Source organism: Aspergillus viridinutans (genome assembly GCF_018404265.1).
Source record: "Aspergillus viridinutans IFM 47045 DNA, scaffold_4, whole genome shotgun sequence".
In the NCBI taxonomy this organism is placed as follows: Eukaryota; Fungi; Ascomycota; class Eurotiomycetes; order Eurotiales; family Aspergillaceae; genus Aspergillus; species Aspergillus viridinutans.
The window spans coordinates 805121-817914 of record NW_025091220.1 but is presented as its reverse complement, the minus strand read 5'-3'; the positions used below and the strand labels follow the sequence as shown (position 1 = coordinate 817914).

Below are 12794 nucleotides of genomic sequence, written 5' to 3'. Positions count from 1 at the left end.
AAGTGTCAGCCCTCATTGGTAAAAGAATAATAATGCTGATCCCCCATACTCCTTGGAAGGCCTTTCGTATGTCTCATTATTTGACTTGCTATGGCGATGGCATGTGCGTCTCTCAGCCTCTCGATGCGGTTTGTGGCTGCAGGAGAAGACCAGCTAGATGAGGCGCCATCAGCCGCTGGAATCTTAGCCTCGTCTCATGTTTCTGCTTTCTCCTTTCCTCCAAACACTAGATATACCTATATTTGATTTGGTATACTTTTGAACGAGATCTACACTCTCCAGAKTCAAGATGACAACTCAACCCACCCTCATGTATCCATCTACATACCACATGCCAACACAGTAGTGACGACGAATATACAAGCGTTAAGCAGAGGACAGGTTGCAACCCTCAGCTTTTTCTGACTCCACCGCAAACCCACAGAAAGTGCCAGATCGCCCGTCCGCTGGCCAACGGGCCAACAGAATCCTCCCAAGGCTTGATCCCAGCGGGCGCCACTTGGCCGGGGGTCGGCTGGGCGTGGTCCACTGACGTTGAACAGGCCGAACTGTCTCTGTCTAGCGCTCAAGGGCCGTTGGATCGCAACAAGGTGGATCCACTTGTGATGCTTTCATTTCTGTCGCTCTTTTTTCATCCCTTTCCCTCGATATTATTGCAAACAAAGCTGCCTTTGACGCTCTGAGATATGGTCATGAGAAATAAGGGAGACATGATTCTACGTCTATCAGAACCAATGTTCCATATATGAAATGGTGTTTAAAAGGCTATAGTAGTGCGCATCTTTAGTATAATTCAGCGCCTAAAGCTCATCTCCCAACTGAGGAATCCCCTCTTCCATTGGCTCCACTTCCGCTGCCCCATTCGCCATATCTCAGCATCACCATCCACCTTTCCAGGACTATCTATCTAATAGGCACCTAGACTCCTCTCCTCCAAGCAGTGAGTTGATCATGGTGATAAGTCAATTTATACATAAGTACCTAAGTAGTTCGCATAGGGAGATGTCTACACTGATGATACAGTGGTCGCAGGTCACAGATACACCACACATCTATTACTATTAGATAGTCCGTAGGCCGGTAGCCTCTGCTTTCGTTTGAAGCTCCGCCCTAGTTCTGGGTCCATAATAGTGATCCTGATTCTGGTACTCCGTAGTGGCTCCATCGTACTAGTGGACTCCAGACTCCAGTAGACTATCATCGGCCATCTCATGGTTAACTACCTTAGTCGATGATTATCCTCCTTCATCGTTAAGGTTCTTTCACCTATTCTTTGTCCTTCGCTTCTTTTGGATCTGCGCGCATTTTGACTGGCGTGTTTCCCGTCTCTTGTCCCGTTCCTTTCCTTTTCTTTCCTTTGCTTACCCCAGACTTTTTGTTCCTCTTCCTTGGGTAGTTTCAAAGTCCCTCTTATTCCCGCCCTCCAACCTTACTCTGTACTCTCTCGACATCACCAGTCCGCCAACCGTTGAATCCTCGCTTCCGCGCCCGCTCTCCCCTGCTTCCGCTTCTCGATTGACCAAAGTTGCGCCCGTGGATAAATCTTATCGAACGAATCGAGGGGAAGGACGCACATCGCCAGATATTAATGCTCGTCTCCTACAATAGAGCTTCTGGTTTTTTCATCCTCGTTTAGTTGACATTCAATTCAGCCTTCGTCCTGCTACACCGTCATTCTCCCACGTCGGACTCGTCTCTTATTTCTTTTCAATCCCTTTTAATTTCCCTCCACGTCACAATTCTTCCGCTCCAACTCAGCATTTTTGCCAAGATCAATCCCGGTTTTGTCTTCTCCAGTCGGTGGTTGATCGCGTCTCACGGACACCTGCGTCAGTGTGGGTGCTCTCGGGAAGCTGACTAGGGCTGTGACTCTTTCTGAGTCCCTTTCCTCCCTTGCGTTTGTTCTTCATGGCCAGATAGCACCTAGCCTCATCCGATTTAATCGCCTTCATATCTGCCTTTGGACCCGAGCGACTCTTTTTCGTGAATGCTAGCCTCGATCAGACATCCTTCCTCTCTGGTTATTTCTCCACGCGCTTTGGCCGCCCTGCCCGATATCAGATCATCGTCATCATCGCCCGTCAACAGCTTTCATGTCGAGCTCGGGAACAAACAGTGGGGGTCTTTGCTGAGTGTTCAAGTGAGCCGGCTTACACCCAGGATGAGGTGTAGGAAACGTTTCAAGGAGGTTGCTAGTTGATCAATCCAGCAGGAGTGAACGTGCGTGTGTCAACTTTTTGTGACCGCTCTTAACCTCTGCGACTGTTGCCTCTCCTTCTCTGGCAGCACTGTTCAGATTTCTACCAACCCCATTATTTCTATCGTTGTTTCTCATCCTTCTTCCGTCGAAAACTTCGTTTCCCCTCTCTGATAAGTCGAGGTGGGTAACCATGTTGCCCTCGGTGGCATCTTTCCCGTCGGTACAACCGCATCACCACCTCCCACCCTACTACACTCACGACACCGCTACTCCACCTTACGACTCTAATTCCACGTCCTTTTTCCCATCGCTTCCTCGCGGTGATGTCAATAAGGATCACTCCCAGTCGCTCTCGCGGACCCGATTACAGTACCCGCATCCTGTTCAACGTTTCGGACTTCATGATACCGCCAGTCCGCAACCTAGTCCCAAACATGCCGCTGAACATGCGCTTAGGAGGAAGACACCGAATGGAACCTTAGCAGCGGGCTACGATGGGACCCCCGGAGATACTACGATTCAACCGCCGGCTACGAAACACATATTAGTCTCACCTCTGGATTCTGGTCACCTTGTCCCTCCTCAGGCGGGGTTTCTTCCGGACCACTGGCAACAAGCGTCGCTCGACCAGTCTTCAGCAGCTAAACACATGGTCTTTCCTCCAGTTTTCAAGAACGATTCGAGTCGGGGCAATATAACACCGGGAGACATGGTAACGGATGTCAATGGGACGGGTTGGGTTCGCTCTCTGAATTATGTGCCTGGGGCTGATTCGATGCTCAATCAATCACTACCCATGCAACCAGCGCAGCAGAGATTCTACGTACAGAATGCGGCATATGTGCCTACTGTCTTACCGGCAACGCTCCAGCCTTGTCTCGGCCCGACAGCGTCGGCTGGTAGCGGCCCGTATGGCCCCTACTGGCCCGACGGCGTCTACATTCCGTACCGTCCAGCAGCCTTTCGAGATACGCGCTTCAACCATTTGAATCAGACCGGTCTCCCCTTTTTCGATGCAGCACAGCAGTCATTCAATAACGCAAATATAGCCCTCCCAGGCACCCATGGTGAGGCGGGAGGTTGGAACACCGCACCTCCGGGGATTCCCAGCCACGATACTGCAGTGAAAGGCAACTTCCCTCCCCGTCATTCTGGACAGAAATCTTTGGATTCTTTCCTGAACCACCGCGTTCTCCCGTTGCACATTCGTACTAATCCTAGCACTGGGTTTTCAACAAATCAGCAAGGCGGAGAATCCTTCTCCGTGCTGCCTGGGGCCAACGGGCCGGGCTTGCCCAGCTCTTTCACAACTGCCCACTCACGCGCTGCAAATGTCGAATTCAAGGAGAAGATACTATCATGGGCCCACGGTGTATATGTTGATCTCCTCGCGTCCATCCATCAAGCCCGTCGAAACAGCATCTCCCAGGCCGGCAGTGATGGGCAGTCCCTGCGCTTGAAACCAAGCATATATCCCAAACCTCCACGACAGCCAGGCTTGGATTTCTCTCAGTCGAATAGCCCCGAATTCCATCGCCATAACAGCTACCCCTCAAGCCAATATGATGGGCGCCATCAGAAGACTAATAATGTTGGGTATTCAAGGCCAGTGGATACCACGGCTACTTTCCAGCATAATCGCCGTCCTTCTATGACTCAATTCCAACAGTACGCAACGTCAGATTCACAAATGCTGGACAGATTGCGGCATACTGGCAGAGTTGCAGTTCCAGGACCAGCTCCCCGTTTCTCCTTTTCTGCAACAGGTGAAAATTCCACCACAGCAAATGCCATCTCTGCTCTTGAAATGCTCTCAAATCTCTGCATGGAGAGTGGTTGGGAGTGGATTGATGGGATGCTGCTTGGCGGCTGCCTTGCCTATGGACTTGGGGACTATCACAAAGCCATGAGGTGGTACTCTAGGATTATCGCGAAGGACGCAACGTAAGTACAAGTTGTCCAGATTATCGTGTATATGTGCTGACTGCATTTAGGCATGTGGAGGCGATCTCAAATCTCGCAGCGACGCTGCTTGCGCTTGATCGTCGCGAGGAGGCGCTACAACATTGGCTTCGTGCTGTGAAGCTCCGTCCCAGCTTCTTCGAGGCTGTGGAGCATCTCATCGGTCTCCTTTGTAGCAGTCATCGTGGTAAAGAAGCCGTGAATATCATCGATTATGTGCAGAATTCCCTGCGCTTTCCCAAAAATGGTGATTGTTTTACCACGGATGAACATGCAAGCGAAACGGAGAGTGATGCGGATAGCGGAACTTCAAGTGTTGGATCTTATGAGAAGGCATCGTTCGACTACGACGATGATTTCGACCGGTCGCTGATCGGTAACCGAAAGCCATCTGAAGCTAGCGCGGTTGGCTTTGGCTCCAGCGGCTACGCTATACCAGGTTGTGACAATGGGAGGATGCTTGCGCTCGTTCATGCAAAGGGCAACATGCTCTACGCATTGGGCGATAATGCTGGTGCTGCGGCGGCCTTCGAGGATGCTGTCTTGGTTGCGGCAGGGAGACGACGCCATGGCATTCAAAGTCTGATTAAACAGATATATGCCGCCTTCTCCCAGGGTTCTCATCAGGCTTACTCGCCCTTGAACTCTCACGAGACCCAGGAGACTATTCTTCTTTATCCTGATAAGGCCTTGCAGACTTCGAAGCTGGTCTTTGCACCGTGCGGAACTCCCCCTGGGATCAAGTTTGTGGCCGAAGGCCTTGCAAGAAAAGCCGCCTTGTCGACCACGAGCAACTCACTGCTTTCCTTGGCAAAGATCTATCAAGACGGCATGTCCAATATTTCCGGTTCGGGCATTCCCAAGAAATCTCCTGGCGTTCGAGACATCTTGGCACTCTATTACCTCTCCCTGTCCCTGCAGCCAAGTCCCTCAACTGCCAATAATGTTGGGATCTTGCTTGCTGGAATTCAAAACAATGCCGCCGGCAAGGGCCTCCCTCGTTCTAGCGGGGAAGCACAACACCCTGAGGTTCCTGGAGTGGTTCCTGGAAGTGGGATTTCACTGGCGCTAGCCTATTACAACTACGGATTACACCTCGATTCGCGGCACGCGCATCTTTATACCAATCTGGGTAGCCTGCTTAAAGACATCGGGCAGCTCCAGGCCGCCATCCGAATGTACGAGCAAGCGGTTCATTGTGATGGTAACTTTGACATTGCCTTGGCCAATCTGGCAAATGCCGTCAAAGATGCAGGTCGAGTCAACGATGCGATTGCCTTCTACAAGCGTGCCGTCAAAGTGAACCCTGAATTCGCTGAAGCGGTATGCGGACTGGCGAATGCCTTGAACTCGGTCTGCAACTGGGTCGGACGTGGAGGCATCGCCAATGGGTATGGTTTCCGCGACCGATGGCATGTCACTGAGCAAGGGATGCTCCGTGATGCATCTACTAGCGAGACCGGTACTGGCTGGATACAGCGCGTCGTTGATATCGTCAATCGACAGCTCAAGGAGGGGGAGTCGTGGGGTCGTGGTCTACTAACACCTACCACGATAGAGCAACTCTGCGTCCAGATCGCTCCGGCCTTGGAGAATCGCCACTCGGCCTCTGGGTCTTTGGCCACCATACTGCAGTCTTGGGCTGGGCAAAAGTGGGAGGGCTCGCGGATCGTCAAATTGATCGAGCGTGCAAATCGTTCGATCACCTGGCAGTGGTACCAGGACCGCTATATCTACGGCAAAGAATACCCGCTAACCAAATATCAACGGCCGCAACTTCCACCGGCGCTCGCAGCGCCCAATGCGCCAACGGTTCTCCCCTTTCACACATTCACCTGTCCGCTTTCTGCGAAGCAGATCCGTCAGATCTCTCAAAGGAATGGCCTTCGAATCTCGTGCTCGACCCTACGTTCTCCGTGGCTTCCAGCTACGGTGTATCCACCGCCGCCACCTCCAAATCCCTATCTGAAGGTTGGTTATGTGTCGTCGGACTTTAATAATCACCCTCTCGCGCATTTGATGCAGTCTGTCTTTGGATTGCACAACCCGTCCAGGGTTAAGGCATACTGCTACGCAACCACTGCAAGCGACAAATCCGTGCATCGTCAGCAGATCGAGAAAGAAGCACCCGTGTTCCACGACGCCAGCTGTTGGCCCGTCGAGAGACTTGTGAAGCAGATCGTTGACGATGGGATTCACATCCTTGTCAATCTCAACGGCTACACTCGGGGAGCGCGCAACGAGGTGTTTGCTGCACGACCTGCCCCAATACATATGTCTTTCATGGGGTTTGCAGGGACATTAGGCGCTGAGTGGTGCGATTATATTCTTGCGGATGAGATCTCCATTCCTGTCGATACGCTTGGCCCTGGAAGACGTAACGCCCGCATTGAGGATAGACTTTTGGAGCAGAACTACGGCGAGGAGCTCGAGGACTGGGTGTATGGAGAGAAAATTGCCTATACTCGCGATACATTCTTCTGCTGCGACCATCGGCAAAGCGCTCCCGACGCGAAAGACGACGCGCGCATCACCTGGGAACAGGAGCAGGAGCGGCGGTGGCGAATGCGGAAAGAGCTGTTCCCAAATCTCAGCGATGACACGATCATCCTTGGCAATTTCAACCAACTGTACAAGGTGAGTATTGTCTTTATGATCGATTATTTGTGATGTGAGTGTGCAGTGTGCTGAGCCCTTTCATACAGATTGAGCCAACAACGTTCCGTACATGGCTTCGTATACTGGCGCGCATTCCCAACGCCGTTCTCTGGCTGCTTCGCTTCCCGGACCTGGGTGAACAAAACCTCCGGGAGACGGCCATAGCGTGGGCTGGGCGGGAGACAGCATCCCGGATCATTTTTACGGATGTGGCTCCGAAGAACGCTCACATCGCTCGGGCGAAGATCCTGGACCTGTTCCTAGATACGCCGGAGTGTAATGCGCACACGACTGCGACAGACGTGCTATGGAGTGGCACACCACTGCTCACATATCCCCGCTACAAGTACAAAATGTGTTCTCGGATGGCGAGCAGCATCCTGAGCAGCGCGCTGCCGGACTCTGACGGTGGCCGCAAGGCCCGTAATGAGTTGACGGCAGTCTCCGACGAAGACTACGAGGACAAGGCCATCCGCCTTTGTCTCAGTCTCCAGTACACACCCGGGTGTGGTGGCCGAGCGCGAGGCCGGCTATTCGATCTCCGCCGGATGCTGTTTGAGGAGAGAATGGGGAGCCGTCTTTTTGATACCAACCGCTGGGTTCGTGATTTAGAGAATGCTTATGATCAAGTCTGGAAACGATGGGTAAATGGCGAAGAAGGTGATATCTGGTTATGATGTACGCATCGGAATATACCCCTTGAGCGTTCTGTTTCTGTCTTTTCTTGTTAATTCCATGTCACATGTATCCCTATGCGCGTTTATATTGGTGATTTCCCTGATCTATGAGGTGTGGGACCTGGATATTCTGGTCACCTCGGATCTAGTGTGTTTCTGTCTTGATTTTGCATGGGAATGTCCGGTGATCCGTGATGTGCATACTGGCGTTGGATCTTTTGATCTTTTCCAGCAATGAATCTCCATGAAACTGCTGCGCAAGCAGCTCGGGTTGGCCATATCAGCTTTTCAGAACTACCCCTGCAGGATACGTATTCGACTATGAAATACAGCTTTCCTTACTGCAAATATGTACAAACGGATGACTTTGGGCCTCATGCATTCCCAGCACCACATCGTTTGCTGGAAACTAGCCAGCCCAGTGAAGTCGCCGAGAGACATCCTCAAATCGCATCAACCGCTGCAACAACCTCAAAGCACATAACTGTCTCCGTAAGCGCAACTGCTGCTGAATACAGACGATCCGCTCCCGCTGGACAGCGCAACCTTCCATCCGACCTCTGAGGGCTGACAGGAAGGTGTAAGATTTCCGCGGACATTGTCTTCAGCTTGAGGTTGGTATACCGGTCTACTAAGGTATGTAACTGCGCGGCAGCTTGCGCGGAACACCCTGCTCTCGTGGACTCAGTGTACGTGTCCGGTGCGCTCGACGAGGTCCGGCTGCGTATTGCTAAAAGCGGAGCAGAAAGTCCCCGTTCGCGTTCACTTTCCGTCTGCGCCGCCGAGGGAGCGCTGTTCCGGCGCGGCAGTGGCGTAGGTGATAGTCTTCCAGGGCGTTGAGGTTTGGGAAGTGACGTTCCTCGATTGTCCTGGGTGCGGATCTGCTCGCGGGTATTCAGTCACTCTTCACAAGCAATACAGTGTCATGTTCGATCTCCTTCCTTTGCGCCTCATGAGCCACCGCCTCGTCCTTGGCTCGTTCACGCTGGTGTTGCTGGGCCTCTGGTAAGCTCATAAGCCACGGGCCAGTCTCCGCAATGATCTGATCCGCCAGTTCTTGAGGAAGTGGATGGGCTGACGATAGATGGGATCGTGCTTCCTGTTCCCACCAATCAAGACGCTGCGGGGGCACATTTCGCGTCGAACAGATGCGGTAGTAAGGATCAACGAGCCACAAGGTCAAAAAGCGGCAGTGTCCAGATCGAGCCTTGTCAATCAATTCGAATGTGTTCAAGGCGGTGGTGGCGTAGGCAGTTTGGGAAAGTGATCAGACCACCTTGACATAGAGACACTGACCCAAGTTCTTGGACACCCGGTTCATCGTCCTTAACACCGAACAATTCTTCCAGGTACGGAATGTCCCAACCTTCATTGACCGCGAAATCGTCGGTGCATGGAAATCGCCTGAACGAACGAGATGTGGATATTTGTCACGTTCTCAAGATCGAAGCAATAGATGGCTACCCCCGCGATATACTCGTTCAGCAGACCGTCTGCGTGCCAGTCCTCGCCCAAGAAGGATGGATTATTGGGAGTGAGCTTGATGCCCCACAGCTTAACAATAATCTGCAGCCCCTTTTCGCGAAACTTGTGCTGGAGTTTCACAGTCTGGAACTGATGATCGACCTCGTCTCTTGCTCTGAGCATCTCATTATAGAGCATGGGATCCATGATTCCGCGGCGGTTCCACCAGAGTTTCATGGATTGATCAACATTGTTGCGATCCTCACGACTGATGATTGCTTGGGCCGTTCGTCCTGCCTTCCAGTCTTCGTAGGAATAGGTGGTGCCAGGCTCGGAGTGCTGGAACTGAAATATGTGACTGTATTTAATATTCACAACTTCGCGCAAGGATAACGTTGCCTCCCAGTCTGCGGGGATTTCGCGTGTTATATTATAGGACTATTGCACCTTTACTCCATACTCTGGTAAAGAGAGGTACTCCTTGACGCGAGTGAGCGCCCGCTGGTAATCTTCAGTTGACCTATTGACGTCCAGCATGGTCGGAAGATCCTCAGCCCATTGAGGATAACGGTTATCCCACTCGACCCCGAATGTGCGGATACGCATGGGTTCCTGACCGGCTTTGTTAGGCAGGACCCCATCGGGCCACTCTAATGAAAGTCTAACCAGAACCTCATTCCATGGCTTAATGGCTTTGGCCATCACATTTTCCAGCGTCCTGTAGAAAGGACGCTGCTCATGGGGATGAAGATTGTTGATGTAGGAAGTAATCCGCATGTCTGTTGATCCAGCCGGCCCACAGAATTCAACCTCGCAAGGCAGCCATTGATAGCGGAGTGAGTAGAGGTATTTTCCTCTTTCCCATTCCCTTTTCGCATCTGGAGAGGCGGTGCTACCTCTCCTTGCCTGTAAGTGTCCAGAGTCTGCTTAAGTGGAATACTGCCGCCACTGATCAGCACTCTTGTGCGTTCGCGAGTCAGGGGGTATAATGAGGGGTTAATCAGGTTCCAAACCTGCGGGTTTGAACTCGGCTCCCAGTCCTTCTGCCCGGCAGACTCGTTTAATGCAGAAGCCACGAACACCTGGATCTCCGCGCTCACTGCAGGAGGAATGATGGTGTCTGATTTACACACGCCACTGCCAGTGTTTAGAACCTTGATTAGACCAGTCTCCTGCCATCACTGCGCTTTGTCACGCAGCTCAGCCATACACCATTCCCATGCCTTGGGGCTGATCAATGGAAATTGCGCCATGGCCTCGCTTCGCCAAGTCTGCATGGTCGAAGCATCAAAGACCAGCTCATCCCAGCCCGGTCGATCAGTCAAGGAGTTGATCAGCCTCAGCATTTCCAGTTCGCGGGCGGTGAAAGGCGACGGATACCAGCAATCAGAGCCTACAAACATTCTTTCTGATAATGCTATGACATCAAAGGGAACTCCATTGAATCCTGGCACCATCAAGGGCCCATCGCCTGTATTGTTGAACTCGACCTCGTCACTCATCATGCAGATCGCTTCGCTGAAAGCAGTTGAGAGGGGAGATCTGCGAGGGGCGACTCGACAAAAATCTATCAGAGATGTAAGGCGCGAGGGTTGATAGGGGCGTACAAAGACACCTAGGTAGGGATTTTATTTCTCTTCGGGTGGAACCCGACGAGGCGAGGTGAGCAATGGGTGGATGGCTGTAACCATCTGTAATTACATTTCGCTCATCCACAAATTGAAATCGTAGTCGCAGGACAGATGGAGATTATCCCTCGGATCTGAGATGCTAGTTCTTCCATCGGTGTTTTCTTCAAATTATTAATTTGTGATGGTAGCAGTATTTGATGAGCTGTTGGTTGGATGGAAAGAGAGGAGAAAGAAGTTGACCAGAAGAAAAACCACGCCTTGGCACGTGAAATGAGCACAGCATTTATGTAGTAGTACTTTAGCCAATCCATAAAGTCTTATATTTTGTCTGATCGTACGTTGATGCATCCTACCTCGACTATCTCGAACAGGCTGGAGGAAAGGTGTATATGATGCCAGTCTCCCCATGGTTCTATACAAATCTTCCAGGTTATGAAAAGAATTGGTTATGGTGAGGTAATGTCTACCAGGAAAATAAAAGAGATAGAAGGATGAGCGGTGATGCTAACCAATAAATCTAGGAGATGACCTCTGGCGAGACCGCTGGGAAGAAGTTATGGTGGTGCAACCCGATTTCGTCCAGATCATCAGCTGGAAAGACTATGGGGAATCCCATTACATCGGGCCCCTGTACGACATTGATTCTGTCCTACTCGGACGACGACGACAACCCCGACTGTGAGGAAGACACCTCGAACCCCTGCGATCTCAGCCTTTACTTTTCGTCGTGGGAAGCTCTCCAGGCAGCCAAAGACATTCCCGAGCTCTGCATGCCCATGTACGCCATGCAGGTTCTGATGGACACTCTCAACACTGCCCTGCAGAACTACACGGACGTTAACAACGGCTACGACGAAAAGTTCGGCTACTATGTTAAATATCTTCGCGACATGGTGCCGGAGTCAATCAATGCGGTTATCAAAGATAACGGTAAATACGTCCAATGCTCTCAGGTGATCAAGGGCGGATGGTCTGAGCCCAGATCATGCTTTATCCCGATCGTTAGCGACGCATGGACCGTCAAGTACACCTTCGTTGATGAGCAAGGATTCTACGACGAATTGCAATCCAAATATGGCATCCAGCGGGACTGGGTCGAGGTTTCGGACGTCGTCAATGAAGACAAACTCTGCACCCCAAACCCCCGGAGCGGCGGTATAGTCTGCCATAATATCAAACAGACAAACCAAAATATCCCCCACGCCAAGGCCGACTTCACTATCCCCAACCCCAAGGACTCAATCGCTGATGCGCTGCCCCGGTTTCAAGCTCTCCAGCGCGACGTTGTCTTGACATGGGCCGATCTTTCCTTCTTCCTCTGGGACGGGGACGGTGCAGACGCAGTGGAGGCTCTGTCCACTCCCGTCTTCATGCTCCTCCAAGCGGTCGAAAGCATGGCAACGGTGAAGGCGATCGGCGAAAAGGAGAAAGAAAAAGAGGACGAAGAGAAAAAGAATCTCATCATCACCATCATCTCTGCGGTCCTGCTCATTTTCCCCTTTGCGGGCGAGATTGTTGGCAGCGTCGCGGGGGTAGCCTGGATCACAGATGCGGCCCTGTTGGCGGATGTGACTGCCAATTTGGCTCTGGCGGGCTACGACATCGTGACCAACCCAAAGTCAGCGCCGATGGATTTATTGAACATCTTGTTCTCAGGGACAGGGCGCACCGGGGCGAATTTAGCCAAGGTAGCGAGTGTTCGGCGCGGGATCAAGGCGGACGATCTGGCCAAGTTTGGGAGCGTGTTTAAAGAGAACGATGACCTGCTTCAGGGTCTGATTAGAGTCTGTAAGACATGATCGGTTGCTTAGATGTCCTGCCATTGATATAAACACCTTGGCAGTGGGACACCTACAGCATAAGGATGCTTTCGGCCGACGAATATTGATCAGAAAAACATACAATGAATATCTTGAGGACATACTTCGATTTCAAGTTGATGTAGACAAGTGTGCCATGTATCTTGCCATCCCAAAATCACTGCAAGCCATACATATACCCCATGAAGTCCAGGCAGTCCAACATCGACTGCAGACCTCATGCCACACAAGGCCAGAGAAGGGCACATATGAACTACGTCAACTTCTCGGGTGCGGAACTAACGAGTCACGCTGTTCAATCATCCAGCAGCTAGCTTCCTGGGCTTGATGGAGGGCCACGCAGCAGCCGATTTTTTTAAGGTGCTGGCAGCCACAGTATAGT

The 12794-nt window shown here is 51.7% G+C and overlaps 3 protein-coding genes across 3 annotated transcripts; 2 read left to right on the top strand and 1 right to left on the bottom strand.

Annotated features, from left to right (window-relative positions):
• Positions 1-2390: 2390 nt before the first annotated feature.
• On the top strand, positions 2391-7497 carry Aspvir_006274 (UDP-N-acetylglucosaminyltransferase; the record flags this gene model as incomplete). The annotated part of the gene is made up of 3 exons (XM_043269476.1): positions 2391-4144; positions 4195-6799; positions 6868-7497. 3 exons carry the CDS (start codon positions 2391-2393, stop codon positions 7495-7497), a joined length of 4989 nt encoding a protein of 1662 aa, XP_043125411.1.
• A 443-nt stretch (positions 7498-7940) lies between these two features.
• Positions 7941-10463, bottom strand: Aspvir_006273 (uncharacterized protein; the record flags this gene model as incomplete). Its single annotated transcript, XM_043269475.1, has 7 exons — positions 7941-8378; positions 8417-8704; positions 8771-8822; positions 8912-9319; positions 9422-9867; positions 9975-10098; positions 10174-10463. The coding sequence occupies 7 exons, from the start codon at positions 10461-10463 to the stop codon at positions 7941-7943; spliced, it is 2046 nt and encodes a 681-aa protein (XP_043125410.1).
• A 577-nt stretch (positions 10464-11040) lies between these two features.
• Positions 11041-12391, top strand: Aspvir_006272 (uncharacterized protein; the record flags this gene model as incomplete). The annotated part of the gene is made up of 2 exons (XM_043269474.1): positions 11041-11043; positions 11114-12391. 2 exons carry the CDS (start codon positions 11041-11043, stop codon positions 12389-12391), a joined length of 1281 nt encoding a protein of 426 aa, XP_043125409.1.
• Between the last annotated feature and the right edge of the window lie 403 nt (positions 12392-12794).